This window comes from Ochotona curzoniae, unplaced genomic scaffold (genome assembly GCF_017591425.1).
Source record: "Ochotona curzoniae isolate NIBS_2020 unplaced genomic scaffold, NIBS_Ocur_1.0 contig_2404, whole genome shotgun sequence".
Lineage (NCBI taxonomy): Eukaryota > Metazoa > Chordata > Mammalia > Lagomorpha > Ochotonidae > Ochotona > Ochotona curzoniae.
In genome coordinates this window covers 11,676,958-11,696,694 of record NW_024465451.1, presented here as the reverse complement: position 1 = coordinate 11,696,694, position 19,737 = coordinate 11,676,958, and the positions used below count along the sequence as shown (strand labels likewise).

Genomic DNA, 19,737 nt, shown 5'->3' with positions numbered 1-19,737 from the left:
ACATTACCCACCCACACCTCCAGATACCTGAGTCTCCCCAGTTTGGGAAAATGTGTCAGGACAGATCTCTGGAGCCTGGATAAGGGTGGAATGTCAAGGGCATTGGAGTATTTTTCTAATGGCTCACTTTATGGAATAGACCCACACCACAAACTCACGCAAGTCAACCTTCTAACAGCTAAGCAGGACAAAGCTGCGGTAGAGGAGCAGGTTATCTTCCAGTAGCTTCTGTGGCAAAACCACACTAGCTTTTGGATGATAACTAAAAAAAAAGTCCCTTGAAAGGGCAGTCCACGGTCTTAGGTTCTAGTGCACGACTAAGTGCGTGTGCAGCCACTGGCTCAGTGCAGCGCGTTTCCGGCTTGACCAAAGGCAGCAAAGGTGCAAGAAACTGCTGGAGCTGGCATGAATTGAAGCAGGGATCTATCAGTTCAGAGTGGCAAAGCAATTTGTAGAAAGCCCCAGTCACAATGCAGCCTATTTTCCAATCAGTAAAGTCAAAGAATCTTCAATCTCTCTTTCTACAAAGTGCTTCAGTGAAGATGTTAAGGAGCAAGGTCCCTAAACCACCCTATTCTGAGTGAAGAAGAGATACAGTCAAGGTGGGGACTAATGGGAAGCAGATGCCAGCAGTGTTGGAACTGGGGATTCTCCAAGCATCACCTCCACGGTGGGTGGACACGTTCCTGTAATCCCACTCCACCTCCTTTGTATGAGACTCCAGCTCATGGCTGCTTGGAGTTCAGTGTTTCTAGTACTTCAAGTTCACACGCTTCGATGCTAACAGCCAAGACAGCAGCACAAGGGCAGTGCCTTCAAGTCAGCCACGGTGTCCAAGTGCTGGCAGTGGACATGGCTCTCCAGTTGATCAGGCAGGGGATGTTGCTCTCAGGCATGTTTTTCAGTAAGTCTTCAGAAAAATCACAAGCTAGGCCATACTCTTAGGTCATCGTTGAAAAGAATGCAGAGTGCCCAGGTGGGATGCCTAGTTTCTGTGCAAATGAAATCACATTAGTCCAAGTTTTATTCATTCAAAACTACGAGGGAAGCAGTAGGATTTTGGTTGAAATGCTGCCAAAAAAGCAATAACTCACTTGAGTGTTAATTCCGAAGCAATCCTGTTGTTAATGTTGTAGCCAGGCTCGGGCAGTGTGGGAGCTGGGGTGCTCATTGTGCTTGCTGAGGAATCCCGGATCTCTCCCAGTTCAGGCTCACTCTCGCTGGAGGTAGACCCGTTGGTGACGGTGTAGACGCCATCTGTGACTCCCTGAGCTGATGCACAACCATCTGGCTCCTTTTTCTCCCTGGGACTGGAGAGCCCCGGGAGGACAGCCATCTTCCCTGTCTGCCGATTTGGCAGCAGGGACATGGTATAGTCTGCAATGATTCCACCCACATCCAAGTTGCACGCCTGGTCGAAGGCCAGGAAGCCAACATTGGCGTTGGCTTCACACACCACGAAGGAGCCATCATCCATGATGAGGAGGTCGATGCCACAAAAGTCCATGCCCAGAATATTGGACACCTGAATGGCCAGCTGCTTGCCTTGCTCTGTCAGCGGGCACATGACACCCACGCCACCTGTAGGGAAAGCACAGTCACAGAGAGATGATGGTGGATACTGACTGAGGACTCAAATGAGCCTCTGAGAAGAAGCCATGGGACAGCAAGGAAGGCAGTGTGAGGGCTCTTCCAAAAGGACTGGGTGGAAGCAGGGCACCCTTTGGGAAGTCAGTATGGTTACTTCTTATCTAATCTTACATATGCTGATTTTCACTGACACAACCATGTCACCACCAAGAAAATAGTCCTACCAATTGGGGAGGGGGCAGGGAACCTTGTGCACAAAGATATTTGTGGCAAACTGTTGAGTGAAGAAATGAAAAATGAAAAATGAAAAACGAAAATCTGAAGCATATTTTACAAATAATAATGCCAGTTTGCAATCTCATGGGAAAATATAGAAGAGTTAACAACTGTACAATATGGTTATACCTTTGCATAAAAGGTATTTGTCAAACAAAAAAAAAAGGAAAGAATTATAATATTGCGGTACAGTAAGTTAAGTTTCCAGTTATGACATTGACATCCCACATCAGAGCACCTGTTTGAGTCCTGGCTGCTCTACTTCCTTTCTGGCTCCCTACTGATGTGCCTAGGAAAGTAGCAGAAAATGGCTTAAGTGTTTGGGCCCTGCCACCCATTTAAGAGACCTGATATAGTTCCAGGCTGTAGTTACAGAGAAACAGACAGAAAGGATCCTCCATCTACTGGTTCATTCCAAAATGGCTGCAATATCCATGGCTGGGCTAGGTCAAAAGCAGAGGCAAATTCCATCCAGGTATCTTACTGGTAGCAGGTACCCAAGTGCCTTCCCTGATACATTGGAAAGAATCTGGATCCGAAGTAGAGGACTGGGACATGGCACTCATACAGGATGCTGGCATTGTAGATGGCAGCTGAATTTGTGTTTCACTATATGAGCCCAAAAAAGAAATCTTAAAAAAATAAAAAAGGCCTGGCATGATAGCCTAGTGGTTAAAGTCCTCACCTTGGACGCACTGGGATCCCATATGGGTGCCGGTTCTAATCCCAGTGACCCTGCTTCCCATCCAGCTCCCTGTTTGTGGCCTGGGAAAGCAGTTGAGGATGGCCCAAAGCTTTGGGACCCTGTATCCATGTGGGAGACCCAGAAGAGGTTCCTGGCTCTTGGCTCCTGGCTTTGGATTGGCGCAGCACCGGCTGTTGCAGTCACTTGCGGAGTGAATCAACGGACAGAAGATTTTCCTCTCTGTCTCTCCTCCTCTCTGTATATCTGACTTTGCAATAAAAATAAATAAGTTTAAAATAAATAAATAAATACATCTTTTAAAAAAAAGACAGTAAAATTTTCATAGCAGTTGTTGCTAAGGATAGCTTTTTTTTTTTCATTTGCCTTTGCTTGTTTCCCAAAGTTCTACATTGAGAATGTATGCTTCTATGTTTAGAAAAAAAAATTACTTACTGTTTTAAGGAGAGTTGGAGTGGATTGTGCAGCAAAATCCTGTATTGAGGGCAAATGAAGTATGACTGCCCTGACTTATTAAAAGTTAGGGCCTCATATTTCATTTTTTCCATTTACTTCCCCTGGAAAGACTTGAGATCCGTGTTCCCAAGTTATCTTGTGTCTATCTTTGCACTGTCCATCTCTCACCCAAGATATTGCATAAAGGAAAGTTTATAACATAGCTCTAAGACAACTTGCCAAGAAAAGGAATAAACTGAGTGGTTACTAGTGAGAGAGTGGATTCTTAAAGGTAACTAAAAAAAAAGACTAACTGATAAATCACAAAGTTTAATATTGCAGTACTATAGGTGAGATCAAGAACGTGAAATAAGATAACTGGTAATGCACATAGCACAGTGCCAACTTGAGTCTAGCATTCAGGCCTTTACACAACGTCTTAAAATTACAAAAAACGTCCAGAAGACAAAAGTCTCCATTTTTATAAGTTTTAAAATTATTTGAGTGACAGAGAGAGGGAGCAGGATTGGGGCAGAAGGAGAGAGAGATAGAGAAAGAGAAAGAAAAGGAGAGAAAGAGAAAAAGAAAGAAAAAAATGGTTTTCTCTAACCAAGAAAAGACAGACAGAACAAGTCAATCAACCATCTCAGCTATGTTGGCAACGAAAAACTGGGCAAATGGAGACTCTATGATGGACTATGTCAATCAGTGGATTCTTCAAAGACTTCATCGTGCTTGGAATGGCAAGATTGGCAGCAACTCATAGCTGGTGAACTATCAAAACCACTTGAGCAAGTATCTCAGAGCATGCCCCACATCCGGGACCTGAGGTGGGTGGGAAACTAGGCGGGGCTTCTCCCTCAATATCCCCCTCTACCTCAGATACATGAAGGAAACAATACAGAAATAATAGTCTTAGGCCCGGTGTGATAGCGTAGTGGTTAAAGTCCTCACCTTACATGCCCAGGATCCCATATGGTCACTGGTTCTAATCCCGGCAGCCCTGCTTCCCATCCAACTCCCTGCTTGAGGCCTGGGAAGGCAGTCAAGGACAGCCCAAAGCCTTGGAACCCTGTACCCATGTGGGAGACCCAGAAGAAGCTCCTGGCTTCTGGCTTCGGATCGGTTCAGCTCCGGCTGTGTGATCACTTGGGGAGTGAATCAATGGACAGAAGATCTTCCTTTCTGTATATCTGCCTTTCAATAAAAAGAAATAAATCTTAAAAAAAAGGATGGGCCCGGAGGTGTGGTCTAGCGGCTAAAGTCCCCACCTTGAATGCACCAGGATCCCATACGGGCACCGGTTCTAATCCCGGCAGCTCTGCTTCCCATCCAGCTCCCTGCTTGTGGCTTGGGAAAGCAGTCGAGAATGGCCCAAAAGCTTTGGGACCCTGCACTTGCGTGGGATACCCGGAAGAAGCTCCTGGCTTCTGGCTTCGGATCGGCCGTTGCACTCACTTGGGGAGTGAATCATCGGTTGGAAGATCTTCCTCTCTGTCTCTCTTCCTTTCTGTATATCTGACTTTCCAATAAATAAATAAATCTTTAAAACAAAAAAGGAAATATTAGTCTTACCCACTTTCCTATAGCCCTTGAACCTTTTTACCCTAATTAACTATGTAAAGATTGTCAAAAATACAATAAAAAATTTTTTAAAATGTTTTTCTATCTGCTGCTTCACTCCCAAATTGCTGCAACTTCAATGCCTGGCCAGTTTAAAGCGGGAACCTGAAATTCCAGCTACGTCTCCCACATGGGCAACAAAGTCCCAAGCACTCGGGCCATCTCCACTGTCTTCCCAGATGTATTAGCAGAGAGCAGGACCAGAAGCAGAGCAGCTGGGACAGAAAGTACTGCTCTGATGCAGGATGCCAGCATCATAGACGGCGGCTAAAATGGCTACCTCATAACACTGGCCCTTAAGGACCACACGCTGCCCAAGGGCAAGGTCTTGCCCAATCTACACTCCTGGAGCTGCTCAATGAGTATGAATGAAAGGAGCATCCATCAGCGTTTAAGCTTCTTCATTGGTCACTGGACTTGGTATACTCATCTAGAGATTTAAGAAATAGGAACTCTAGGTATTTTTTTTCTCATATTACAAAGGTATAAATTCTTTCACTTAGATTGATAATGGCTCCCTTGTAAGAGGACAAAAATTTATCTCTCTCTTTTTTTAGGATTTATATCTCTCTTACAACATTTCTACAACAGAAAATTAGCTTTGGGCCCGGCACGATAGCGTAGTGGTTAAAGTCCTTGCCTTGGATACCCGGAATCCCATATGGTTGCCGGTTCTAATCCCGGCGACCCTGCTTCCCATCAAGCTCCCTGCCTGTGGCCTGGGAAAGCAGTCGAGGATGGCCCAAGGCCTTGGGACCCTGCACTTGCGTGGGAGACCTGGAGAAGAGGCTCCTGGCTTCGGATCAGCTCAGCTCCATCCATTGCAGTCACTTGGGGAGTAAACCATCAGACAGAAGATCTTCCTCTCTGTCTCTCCTCCTCTCTGTATATCTGACTTTGTAGTAAAAATAAATAAATCTTAAAAAAAAAAAGAAATCAGCTTTGTCAGCAGGTGAATAGGATGGGGCTAAGCATAAACTGCAAGCTTTCTAACATCATTCAAAAAAGCAAAACAAGGGGCGGGCTTGAAAGCTTTGTGGTTAAGCCAATCTCCTATGAGAGTACCTGGGTTCGAGTCCCAGCTTTGTTTCTAATTCCAACTTCTGGCTAATACGCACCCTGGTGGGCAGCAGGCAAACCGCTCAAGTTGTTGGGTCCCTGCTATCTAGATGGGAGCCCTCGTTTGAGTCAGCCCCGATCATTGTAGGAATTTGGGGAGTGAACCAGTGGATGGGAGCTCTTCCTGCCTTTCAAATTAAAAAAAAAATCCTTTAGTAAAATTTTCAAATAAAATGTGAATTCCTGTCTTAAACTTTCAATCTACCCTTTGTTATCTCAGAGATGAGTTTTTCTCAAATGTGTTCCTCATGGTGCTTCCTTGCTTAAACTGCCACATCCCAGCACCCACAGGATAGGCCATAACCTCAGAGCCCTGACCCCTGGTCTTTTTCATGCAGTTCTTGCCACCACGGGATACAACGTCTGATTGTGAGATTCTGGGGCTCAGCAGGGGGTCTGGTAAGATAGCAGGGATGAGTTATCATTTACGGATCAAGTCTGAAGAACTCATAGAAAATCCTGCTGCCCTCCATGAGCAACGGCCCCCTTATGCGCACTTCCCACCTTACCCAGGGAGCAGTTGCTCTGCATTCGCCCATCGGTGGAACAGCGAAGCATGGAGCCTATCACCTGGCCCCCGACCACGACCACGCGGATGTCTTTGCCGTGGGACTCCTTCACGTATTTCTGGAACAGGTAGGGAACGTCGTGGCGGATCAAGTGGCAGATGTCCGAGAGGTGATGTTTATCTCTTGCCAGAAAAACAGCTTTTCCTTTAAGAAGAAAGTCAGATAGCGAGGAGCAGTGGTTAGAGACGCCTCTGTTTTTGTCATTGCCCCATGGCCCCTTCCCACAGGTAGTGTCTCCCTCTGAACTTGCCTCCCATTGAGCCCTTCTGTTCCTCCACTTAGAGCCTTATTCTTCTCTCGATCCTCCTCACATCTGACCCTCTGCCCCGCTGACCTCTCCCCTCCAACACCACTTTTCCCCCAAATGAAATCAGAGACAGAGTCAAAATAAAATCCAAGGGATCAAATCAGCTCCGTACTAAAAGCAGTTAATTAGCGTCTCCTTGCACCTTGAGGTTGCTGATTAGGCAGGACCCACATCTAATTCATTTTCTTTTATCCTTCCAACCTCCCACTTGGCTTGATGCACAGGGCAGATGTCAGTCAGTGTTGATAGAACATAATTAATTGAGCATACTTTGGAGGAATCCCAAGTATGAATGGAGAAAAAAAAGCATGAATCAGAAAAGATAAGCAAAGGCAGAGTGACAGACTTTAAGACAAGTCTGAGCGAGATCCCACAGGGGCTCAGAGGGAGAAGCCACAGTCGTCCTTCTTTGGAATTTAAAAAATGTGCTGTTTGGCTATATTCATAATGGGTGATGACCTAGACTTTTATCGATCTCTGGGAAAAGTGCTCCTTCCAGACTCTAAATTCTTTCTCTATTTTTAGCAATTTATTTTTATTTGAGAGTCAGATTTAGAGAGAGAGAGAGAAGGAGAGTTTGAAATAGAGAGATCTTCCATCTGCTGGTTTACTCCCTAAATGGCCACAGTGGCCAGAGCTGAGCCGATCCAAAGTCAGAGTCAGAGCCCGAGCCAGGATCTTCTTCTGGGTCTCTTACGTGGGTGCAGGAGCCCATGGACTTGAGCTATTCTCTACTCATTTCTCAGGACACAGACAGGAAGCTGGATCAGAAGTGGAGCAGCAGGACTAGAACCAGCACCCATATGGGATGCCAGCACTGCAGGCAGAAGATTCGCTTCTAAGCCACTGCACCTGTCCCTTAAATTCTCTCCTCTGCCTGAAGCACATAAGCGTCAGAGATCATTGTGCATCTCCTTTCTATCTGCATGTTTACTGAGTGGAGGTTTGGAGAGGCTTGATCTGCACATACGACAAAAGTATGCCCATCTGGAACAAAGAGGCGGTCTCCCTTAGTTTTGTGTCACCATCACATCAGGAGTGGAACTCTTTTGAAGTCTCAAGTGGGGGAAAGAACATATCACAACCAGGACTGTCATTGCCATTCCTGACATGCCTGACCCACGGATGTCCATCAGAACCGGCGGTCAGTTGTGTGGAGCCATTCAGGTGGCCAGTGAGGGGAGAGCGTGCAGTCAGGTGGCAGTCCCTGGCAGGTACATTGGAGCAGGCCTGTAAGTGGGTCCACAAGGAATCCTCAGAGGCTCCGCAGGACCATTCCACCTCAATGACTGAGCGGAAGTGTGAGCAGTTAGACACTTGGTGCGAGGAGATCTGGTATCTGGCAACAGTCGAGGCGCTGGGATTCTCTGCAAAACTAGGTAGGATTTTCAGCAGAGGGAGGGGTTAGGTACTGGTTCCTGCCACAAAGGTTCCAACTTAGGGCTCAGGCTACAGCTAACAAAGGAGCTACAGTTTTGAGACAAGAAAGAAAAGGAGGGATGAAATGCTAGATTAATTTTCTATTATGTGGCAAGCATTTTCAAAATTATTATTTCATTTACATTTCGCACTAACCCTGCGAAGTGATCACAACAAGTACATTTGTTGCTGGTTTACAGGAGAGAGAGAGAGAGAGAGAGAGAGAGAGAGAGAGAGAGAAAGGTCCACAGGGTAACTTTCTCAAGGATACAACCTGTGCACTCATTGTCTTTTTAGATTTATTTTCAAATGCTATCAGTCCTCTATATCCAAATGTCCCACAATCAAGGATTCAATTAACTGTGGATATAAGATAATTTACAAAAAAAACTATGTCTGGAGGTTGGTGCTGTGGTGTAGTAAGTAAAGCTATTGCCTGTGCTGCCTGTATCCCATCTGAGCACTGGCTTTCCGTCTGGCTGCTAATATGCCTGGAAAAGTAATGGAGGATGGTCCAAGGCCTTGGGCCCCTGTACCCACGTGGGAGACCCAGAAGAAGCTCCCGGCTTTGGACCTGCCCAGCTCCAGTCATTTCAACCATTTGAGGAGTGAATCAGAGGATGAAGATATTGTTCTTTTTTCAAATAAATGACTTTTTAAATTAAAATTTTGCCTATACCAAACATGTACAAACTTTTTTGTCATTATTCTCTAAACTTTATAGTAATAACAACCATTTACAAAACATTTGCATTGCATTAGATATTGTAAGTAATCTAGAGATGACATAAAGTATGTGGGAATATATGCATAGAATAGGCAAACGTTTCATCTTCTAAAGGGGCTTGTGCAGCTACAGCTGTGGTGCCTGTGGAGGGTACTGGAACCAGTTCCCCACAACTAGAGAAGGACAACCATTGTTATGTCACATCACTGTCCATTTTTTACATCCATTCTATTTTGTCTGTGCAAACAATGTGTTAACTAGCAATGAATAATCTGAAAGTGAATTAAGCATGCAATTCCATTATCAACAGTATGAAAAGGAATAAAATATTTAGGAATACATTTAATCAAGGAAGTATAAGACTGAGACACTAGTAATCATAAAGACTGAAAGAAATTTAAGACCTAAACAAATGGAAACCCGTCCCATGAACATGAACCATTAAGTTCGCAATACTGCTCAAATTGCTCAATAGATTCAATGCAATTTGTACCAAAACTTCAACTTCTTTTGGGTAGAAATTGACAGACAAATCCTACTATTCTTACAGAAATGTAAAGAAAAAAAAACTATCCAAAACAACCTTGAAAAACACGGACAAAGTTAGAAGTTCAGACTATCAAATTTCAAATTTTACTACAGTTATAATATCAAGACAGTATGACCTGCCATAAAATGGACATAAGTATATCAACAGATTAGAATTGAAAGAAATAAGCTTTCACAATATGGTCGTTAGAATTTTGGTAAGAGTTACAAAAACATCCAACAGGGAAGGAACAATCTCTTCCACAAATGAACTGAAAAACCTGGACATGTACAAAGGGGAGTCTCTCCCTGATGCCATATACAAAAATTCACTCAGCATGGATCAAAAACTAGAAAACTATTAAAACTCTCAGGTTGAAATACAGTTATAAATCTATAAATGTGGATTAGGGCAAGCACAAAATGACATCAAAAACAGGTGAAAACCAAAGGGCTAAATAGACAAACAGGACCTCTGAATGGTGTCCAATTCAAAGTCTACTCTTTTGAGTCTTCTTTCAGGTTGGCACAATGGCTCAGCTGGCTAATCCTCCTCCTGCAAGCGCCACATCCCATTTGGGCGCTGGTTCGTGTCCTGGCTGCTCCACATCCCATCCAGCTCCCTGCTTACAGGCTGGGAAAGCAGTACAGGATAGTCCAAAGTCATGGGAGCCTACACTCATGTGGGAGAACCAAAAGAAGCTCCTGGCTGTACATCAGCTCAGCTCCAGGCATCGTGGCCATCTATGGAGTACATTAGTGGATGGAAAATCTTTCTCTCTGTGTTTTTTTCCTTCTCTGTAAATCTGCCTTTCACCAATAAAAAGAAATACATCTTGAAAAGTACAAACTTATGTCTCCTTTTCCTCCACTGAACCCTTCATGTCAGTGTTGGTCTCTCTCTCCTCCAAGCTCAAACAGACCTGACCTTGGTTGTGACTGTTATGGAGATCATCACCTGCTTGTCTTGTCTACACATTTGAGCCGCTTGACAGTACTGGTCTATTTCTGCACCATAATCACTGTGTGGCAGCAATTGCTTCTTGCATTCCTGTTGTGGGTTACCTTCCCTTTGCTCCAGAAGTCCTGTGCAGTTCAGGATGTCATCTGTGTATCCTAATGAGTACTCCCTCATAGCCTGCAGGGGGACTGCTTCCCACGGCTTCTGTCCCAGCTGAGTCCCTACTCTGCACTGAGTACCACAAGCGGGCCCTAAAGAAACTGGGAAATTCAGGGTCTGGTCTCCATCTGAGAGGCCTGCATTTTACTAAAGGGAACAGGATCACAAATCCAAAGCTAGCATTGTCTAAAGGGCTGTAAGGTGCTACAGAAACAAAGAAAGGAAGCACAAGGAACTCTGCTTGGGAGAGAGGAAGGCTGGACAGGGATATGGACAGAAAAGAAATAACATCTGGGTAGACATGTGTATAAAAAAGAAACAACCTTGAAGGTTGTGCAGGTCACTGGGGATGAACGGAAGACAGCATTGCCAGCAGAGGGAGGGGAATCTGGCCTGGTTTCTGTAGTTAAGGAGCAGTGGGCTGGAAGGAGTTAGGGGGCGGTTTGTGTGGTCAAGAGGGGCCGCAAAGGCAGGATGAACCTGCTTGCACAGGGCCTTTCCTGTTACAAGTGGAGATAAGGGTCTTGTCTAACAAGCAGCATAGGGGTTTGGGAGGGCTATTAGTGGGGAGGTAACAATACTATATGTAGTTTCTAGAAATTAATGCAGAAAAAAAAAAGAACAACAGGGGATTCCTGGCAGTGGAAACCAAGCAGTCAGGTGAAAATTGAGTTCTTACTTCTTTCAAAGTAAGAACTGCAGGGAAGAAAGGGAAGAGAAGGAGAACTACTTCGCAAGATCCTCTAGGGGGAGCTCCATTTCCCCAGCAGTCCTCGGGCCACATTGGTGAGTGACCTGCTAGAGGGGAGAGCTGCTGCCCTCACAGGCGCATTACCCAGGAAGCCCAGAAGGAGTGGCACTGACCCCGGTGGCCTCGCGTGCTCTTCACCACAACCGGATAGCCCAGGGGTTCGGCTTCATCAATCATTTTGGAAAAGTCTTCATGCCCACCTGCCAAGAAAAGGTGAAAGTCAGTGAAGATAAGGCTGCTGGCACAGGGACTCCCAGTCTCCTTTCTCAGATGAAAACAATTCAGACTGCCCCATGCCCAGCAGACAGGCATCACACAGCTGCAACGTAAAAGGTGGGAGCAGAGATAGGGAAGCCAACATTTACAAAGCGCCTTCTACCAGGTACTTCACATGCTCCAGTTCACACCGTCTTCATAACAATCGCAGTTTATCTTGACCATGGCTGTGGTGAACAGAAGTCTCAGTCCCTGGATTCTTGCCCTCTGGTGAATGTGTCTTGTATAATCCCTCCTTTTTGAGTGGGGAGAGGCTGTCAGACCTATGATTAAGTTAAATGTCAGTTGACTGGGTAGACAGTCACCACTTGGGACACCTACATCCATAATAGAGCGCCTACAGTGGGGTCTAGCCTCTGCTTCTGGTCCTGGCAAGTACGCAGGTGCCTGCCTCACACATGAAAAACCCAGGTGGAGCCTGGCACAATAGTCTAGTGGATAAATTCTTGCCTTGCATACGTCGGGATTCCATATAGCCACTGGTTCTAATCCCAGTGGCCCCACTTCCCTTCCAACTCCCTGCCTGTGGCCTGGGAAAACAGTCCAGGATGGCCCAAAGCCTTGGGACCCTGCACCCACATGGGAGACCTGAAAGAGGTTCCTGGCTCCTGGCTTCGGATCAGCACAGCTCTGGCCATTGCAGCTACTTGGGAAGTAAATCATCAGATATAAGATCTTCTCTGTCTCTCCTCCTCTCTGTATATCTGACTTTACAATAAAAATAAATTAATCTTTTAAAAAAGAAATAAAGAAAAAGAGAGAGAGACCTAGATGAATTTTTTTTTGACTCTTGGTTTTGCCCTGACCCAACTTTGGCTGTTGTCAAGATTTTTGGAGGAGGAGTGAACCAGTGATGGAAGAGCTCTGTCTCTTTTTATTCCTTCCACCTCCCTCTCCTCCCCTTTTTCTCCGTCCCCGTCATTGTATCTTTCAAGGAAAATTTTTAAAAGCTTAAAAAAGCAATCATAAATTCAGTTTGAGTTTGGTGGGTCTAACCTAGTCAGGTGAGTCCAATTACCTTCAAAGGTGGAGTGTGAGGGAGACTTTTCTACCATTACAAGATCTGGAAGGAGTTCAACTTCTGCAATGGAGAGGGCCACAGGGCGGGCAGCCTGCAGGGGTTGAGAATGGCCCTGGGGCAGTAGTCAACCAGAAGGTTGGGATCTCAGGGCTACAATGCAACCAGTCCACTTGGAAGAGATCTCAGATGAGATCTCAGGTGCAGCTGACCCTTTGGCCCTGGGCAGAAAACCCAGGGATGGTGTGGCTGGAAACTGAGCGGTAACCAATGATGTAGAGTGGCTGAGTGTTCAGTGGTTTGTGGTGCAGCAATAGGATACCGATATCCCAGAGAACAAGCCTGGGGGGTTTTCTCACCAAAGTTAAGGTCTGAGTCTAAACTCAGAACTGACCCAATTATATCCCTTTAAGTGTATTAAGTTATCAATATGAATGACAATGTGCATGGAAGTCTTTCTGTTTTACAAATGTTCTTGATTTCCTATACTATGTGGAATATAACCTTTCTTGGTAATTAGAGTCAATGCAAATATTAATGACTGCACTATAATGCTCTTACAGAGTGCATTTGGCTGCTGTTTAATGGCACCAGACTAATGCACTTGCTGGTCCTTGAACCTGGTTTTTATGGGTGTACCATCCTTGCTCTGGGGATGCTGGCTGGAACTTCTCCCTAGCTGGGCCTCTCAGTCTGAAGGGTAGTCCAATGCAGCAAGTAAATGTGGCTTGGTACTTGTTAGAATTTGGGACACATATTCAGGTTGCTAAGGGGTCTTTTTGATTTACTTTCGAGTCTCAAAAACATGCTGGAGAGATAAGGATTGATTTGTGGGTCCAGCAGTGCATTAATTTTCTCTTGCCACTGTAATAAATTCCCAACCATATGGAAGCATCAATAACAAATCTATTGTCTTTCACCATAATTATTAGTTTGAAATGTGTTTCCTTGGGCTAAAATTAAAGTTTCTGGGCTATATTCTTATCTGGAAGCTCTCCTCCAGATTTTAGAGGTCGCCCACACCCCTAATTGGTGGAAATGGGTCAGGGTAAAGCCAAGAAGCAAGCAACTCTACCTAGGTCTCCCATGTTTGGGGACAAGGATCCAACTAGGACTCTGCCTTCCAGGGTGCACATTAGTAGGAAGTTGGACTGGAGAGTAGAGCCAAGACTCAAATCCATAGCATCTTAGCTGCTATGCCAAGTGCCCATTCCAGAGTGACCTAAATTACAGCTGTAAGGCCGACTCCTTGACTACAGACTTCTGACAACTTCCAATTGGGCTCAGGACTAATGTTCATTTTCACAGGCTAGAAAAGGACCCCACTTATCTAGCTAGCTAATATCTCAATTCTACACTTCTTAATATTCTACAAACTGCTCACAATACCACCAATAAATTATCTTCTCTCTTATGCCCAGATCTTATCTTTTACTTAAGATTTATTTATGTAAAAAGCAGAGTGACACAGAGAAAAAGAGACAGAGGGAGGGATCTTCTATTCATTGGTCTACTACTCAAATGGCCACAAAAGCCAGAGCTGAGCCAGGCAGAAATCAGGAACCCCCTCCTGGTCTCCCATATGGGTGGTAGGAACCCAAGCACTTGGGTATGTTCCACTACCTTCCCAGATACCTTAAGCATGGGACCAATCAGGAGTCAAGCTGCCAGGACTTGAACCCACACTCCAGTGTGGGGTGCTGTGGTTGCAGGTGGCAGCTTAACCTGTGCACCACAGTGCTGACTCCTGGGTCTTTTCTGTGATTTGCTCTCTTTAGATTATTCCCTCTTCCTCTTTTCTTTCACTGGATAACTTCATCTTATTTAGATGTTCTCTTCTAAGAAACCTTCCTTCATGTCTTATAAACATCATTCGAGGCATTTCTGCTCATGAACTTTTGTACCATCCTGTACTCACTCCTGTAGAATACTTACACACTGCCCCGAGATTGCGAGATTGCATGTTCACTAGTTGTCTTCTACCACTGGCAAGGTGAAAAAGCTTGGAGGGCGGGACCTTAGGCAGTTAGTGGGTTAGGGCTAGCTCTGTATTTAATAAACAATTCACAGAGGTAAAAGTTCAAAGGCATTTCAAAGGGACAGGCTCACATGAAAAAGTGACAAAGGGTTGCACATTTGGTCTAGTGGTTAAGACACAGTTGGTTCCTCATCAAAGTACCTGGGAATTGATGCCCCAGCTCTGGTTTCAGTTCCTTGCATTGGGTTTGGGGAAACAGTGTGCTGATGGTTTAATTAATTGGATTCCTGCCACCTATGTGGGAGAACTAGATAAGTTCTGGCCCTGGCTGCAGCCTCCAACCATTGCAAACATTTGGAGAGAAAACTAGCAGATGGAACTGTGTTCACTCATCTCTCTCTCTTTCTCTCTCTCTCTCTTTTTCTCTCAAAGAAAAAAAATTTAAGAGAGGAGTCACTGTTGTGGTGTAACAGGTTAAGCTGTTGCCTGCAATGCAGGCACCCAATATCGGTGCTGGCTCAAGTCCGGCTGTTTTACTTCAGAGCCAGGTCCCTGCTAAGGTGCCTGGGAAAGCAGAAGAGAATGGCCCAAGTATTTGGTCCCTGGAACTCATATAGGAGACCTGGAAGAAACTCCTGGCTCCTAGCCTCTGGCTTTGACCTGGCCCAGTCGTGGCCATTGCTGTCATTTGGGGAGTGAATCAGCAGATGAAAGATCTGTTTTTAACCCCTTCTCTCTATAACTCTGCCTTTCAAATAAAATAATAAATATTTTAAAACAAACAAAAAAGAAAACAAGAGATACCAGAAGGTTTCTGGGGAGAGAAATCATAAGGATTCAGGTGGTTTTGAAAGCCGAGTTCCAATCCTATTTTGAGGAGACTCACCGTAGGAGAAAGTATCTGGCATGGGGACCCCATGTCCAGCCAACTCCTGGAAGGTCCAGAATTTGTTGATGCAGTTTAAGATGCTCTGCGGACGGTTGACCAAGCGGCAGCCGAGCTTCTCCAGGTGCCTCAGCACAGTGATGTCACTGTCTGACTGTACCGAGGGAGTGGGCACGCGCACGAGCACCACATCTGGGAAGGTGGTGAGAGCCTTCTGGTTCAGCTGGAGTCCTGTGGTCCAAGGACAAACATGAGCTCTGTGCTTGCCTTTGCTCATCCTCCGGAAGACTGAACTGAGTCAGAACAGAGCCTCCCCAGGGCCACCTGGATGTCCTGATGCTACAAGGAAATCCTACAGCCAGGCCTAAACTCCAAACGCATGGGCAGACCACTGTCATGATGAGGCACAAAGGAATGAACGGAAGAAACAAAAGCAGCTCACCCAGAGCAGTGCAAGTTAGAACAGTTCTCAGTAGATGTGTACTTACACATTGCTTCTTTATGGGACTCATATTCCTCAAAGTGTGATGGCTCAGGAGGCTGATGACTTCACAAAAAGGCAATACTGTAACACTTCAGGAGCCCCTACCACTCTCTCATGACTTGACCTCAGAAAGTCTATCCTACTGGAACAATGCATAGCTATTTAAATGACTTTTAGGAGTACCACAAATGCATAAATGCTCTTATTAGGTGGAAAAAACAAGGTACACAATTATAAGCCATGTATTATATGTAAACAGATACAACTTGGAAAAGGTCAGAGGAAATGCATCCACATTTCAACAGTAGATAATGGGATAGTAGGAAATGTTACTTATACTTACTTAGTAAGTATAAGTATTATTTTATACTTATCTGCATTTTCCAAAATTTTTCCAAATGTACATTACCTTTATAACAAAAAAATTCCCTTATCACCAGTCTACTAAAAAAGTCAGTTCAATATTAAACAAAACCAGAAAGCACCCACAGGCAACTGAAACACGCAGTGACAAGACCCAAGATCCTACTGTACTGGGTTGAGTAGGTCTATTGAGCTTGAAGTGAGGACTCAGAAGCACATGAGCACAGTCTCTTCAATTACCAAAGGCTTCTTTGCAGGAGTATGATCAGACTTGTCTCCTATGAGCCCAAAAGGCAGGACAACATTATCTGTGTCTAAACCAGAGCAGGGTGCATAACAGGTGCTCAGTATTTCTTGAACAGAAACTACAGGGAAACAGACTCAACAACAGGGATACTTTCCCACTTCCTTAGGGTAGAACGAGCTGACTCACTGGTCACAGGAGGATGATGTTGAGGGAAGGCAAGGATCAGAGAGGCTCCCTACAACCTGAAAGCTCCCTTTCAGACTTGAAGCTTACAATGTCTGTGACTCTAAGTAGTCACAGGCTTCCTCCATGAATCCAACTGGAGACAGGAAATGGGATGGGTAGGGCAATGAGAAAGGAGCTCAAGAGAGTCCCTGGTCTGCCTTAGTGAGTCTCCAATGCACTCTAAAGAAAATCTTTTAGACATTCTTTACATAACCCCTTCATAGGCTTTAACCTAAAGCACTTTGTTTCCTAAGTGATTTCACACTGTACACTGTATAATTCCAATAAGACAAAGGGTGCCAATGAAGTTATAATCTCTTCATCAGGGATTGGAAAAACCAATACAAATGCTCAGAGCTGATAAGAAAGGAAGGCATAAAAGCTCTAAGCACAAAAATAAACAATAACAACAACAACAACACAAAAGCACTCTTCTAGCTCTGACTTGCACATTTCCCCCCATTCTGGAAGTTACACTGTTTTAGCACTTCTGATAATGCTAACCCAAGCAATGATTTATAAAGAGCATCCAGGTTAGATAACCACTTTCTCACCAGAAACAATCGCTTATATCCACACTTTTGCTATTCTTTGAAAAATTCCTTTACCTCTTGCAGCCCTGGGGGAAAATAATAATAATAAAAAAAGAGGAGGCAGAGAGTGGAAACCCTTTGTGATATACACAAGATTGGTAGCAGGATTCAAGTAGGTGAAGATGATTAGAAAATACACAACACCCAGGACAGCACTGCATGGTGAGAGAATAGATGCAAAAATGCTTTGAACGCTAGAAAATGCTTTACATATGCAAGCCACTGGCATCATTATCACACAGATGTTCTACTAAGCAGGGTAGGACAATTTATGGCACCACCAGATGAGAAAAATGGCTTTGCAACAGAAAAGTGACCTAGAGAAATGAAAAGCAGCCAAAATGTCTAATCTTCAATTTCCGACATGAGACCACAGACAGACACACTTCTAAATGAGAAGAAGTTCATCATTTCTGGAAATACCAACCACAAGTGCATGGAGACAGCTCAGCCTCAACAAGCAGAGTCACACACACCTAGGAAGTCTTACCAGGACTTCATCTCTCTTCTCCAAAGGGAACTCTTTGGGCCTGGCTCATCCCAACTGAAGCCTTTAATAAATGAAGAATGGCATGGGTTAAAGTGTAGCTGCACAGGCTCTCACAGGCAGTTAGGTCTGACGACTGACTCGTGTTGGGTGGCCAGCCCTGTGAAGAGGGTTTGGGAACACACCTGCAAAGCTAGTTTTGGTCAGCCCTCCAGATCTGCAGGTTCCACATCTGTGGATTCAACCAAAAGTTCAGAAAAAAAAAAATTGTACTCTGTATTGAACATGCACAGGCACTTTTTTCCCCATTATTTCCCAAACAAAACCATATAACAACCATTTGCATAGTATTTACATTGTATTAGGTATAGACCATCTAGAGATATTGGAAGTATAGAGGGGGACAGGTGTCAGTGATATGCTATTCCTGCACCACTAAAAGGACTTGCATACCCACAAGGTGTCTTGAAACCAGTCCTTACTGGACACAAAGGGTCGACTGCATATCTTCATCATTGGCACAGCTCTGTCATTCTTGCTGTGGGCAACCTCACTTCCCCCTGCTCTTTTCCCATGGCCTTCATCGATGTATTTTTAGAAGCAGTGCCTACTCATGGTGACTTCAATGGAGGTATAAGGGGAGGCAGCAGGTGCACACAGCCATGCCCCAAAATAACTTGAATTCAAGACTGACCTTGGCAAATCTGTCTGTGAAGTTAAAGACCTCGAGCCACTGGGTAATGTATGCTGCCTGTCCCCATTACCATCTCCTCTCAGGAAAGGGCCTGATGAACTTAGAGCTTAATGTGACACCTCTCTCAGGGTCAGCATCCCACTATAATCTGCAGGCCTCATGTGAGTGATTGAAGGACTGTAGGGTTCAGCTGTCACTGGCGAAAGGGAAGCCCATGAGCAACAGTGAGAGGTTCTCACCCTTAACTAACAGGGAGCCTCAGGTGATTAAATGCCCTTAACTTTGGCCATCACCTTACAAGTGGGAAGCTGGAGTACCTATGGGATATTTAGGGATCCCAGGTTTCTGCATTCAGCAGAAGATATCATGTTTAGCCTCAAACCACTTACAAAGAAAAGTAAAATGGTTATTCTTCCCCCTAAATAAGTCAATATGATAGTAGAAAAAAAATCAGACTAGACACTGGTAGTACACTGACCTGCAGCCAACCTAGTCTAAATTAACTTTTTTGAAACCAAAACAAGTGTTTTATCTACATTACTTCTAAAAAGAACCATCTACTTTCATGGGTAATTCCATTCTGATTCTCTTTCTTAACTTCCTGTTTGTTTGGAAATATCTCAATGAGATAAAACCAGGAAAACTTTTCCTAAGGAATTGAATCTTTTTTTTCTAAGTCACACTTTAGCTAAATTCTATAAAACTAGATTTTTGCACTTAAACTGCGATAACCAAGAAATGCTAATCAAGAAAACTAACATTAGAAATAGTCAAATCCTTACTGCAAAGCAGAACTCCGAAACCACTTTCAATCATTCCTACACCTGGAGGGAGTACAGGCATAGATCACAAAAGGTGCTGTGATTCCGACTGATGTTTGGCTAATATTTTGAGTGAGCATCTGTTTTGTTCTGAGGATTTTTCTGAGAAAATTTTCACATGTATTATTTCAATTAAAGGTATCTTACAGGGCATGGTGTGGTAGCCTAGTGGCTAAAGTCCTCGCCTTGCATGCACCGGGATCCCATATGGGCCAGTTCATGTCCTGGTGGCCCTGTTTCCCATCCAGCTCCCTGCTTGTGGCCTGGGAAAACAGTCAAGGGTGTCCCAAAGCTTTGGGATCCTGCACCTGTGTGAGAGAGCCAGAAGAGGCTCCTGGATGCTGGCTGCAGATCAGCATAGCTCTGGCTGTTGTGGTTGCTTGGGGAGTGAATCAATGGGCGGAAGATCTTCCTCTCTGTATATTTGACTTTCCAATAAAAAATAAATCTTTTTAAAAAAGATATCTTACAGATCCTTGAAAAGATTTGATTGTTCAT

At 44.6% G+C, this 19,737-nt stretch overlaps 1 protein-coding gene across 1 annotated transcript in view; it reads right to left on the bottom strand.

The window, feature by feature from the left end:
- Positions 1–1,090: 1,090 nt before the first annotated feature.
- Positions 1,091–19,737, bottom strand: part of RIMKLA (ribosomal modification protein rimK like family member A) — a 30,429-nt gene continuing 11,782 nt past the window's right edge. Inside the window, exons 2-5 of the mRNA XM_040974454.1 lie at positions 15,326–15,556; positions 11,281–11,367; positions 6,256–6,459; positions 1,091–1,581 (exon numbers count right to left, since the gene is read on the bottom strand). Of these exons, the coding sequence (XP_040830388.1) occupies positions 1,091–1,581; positions 6,256–6,459; positions 11,281–11,367; positions 15,326–15,556 (1,013 nt within the window). The remainder of the gene's footprint in view (positions 1,582–6,255; positions 6,460–11,280; positions 11,368–15,325; positions 15,557–19,737) is intronic.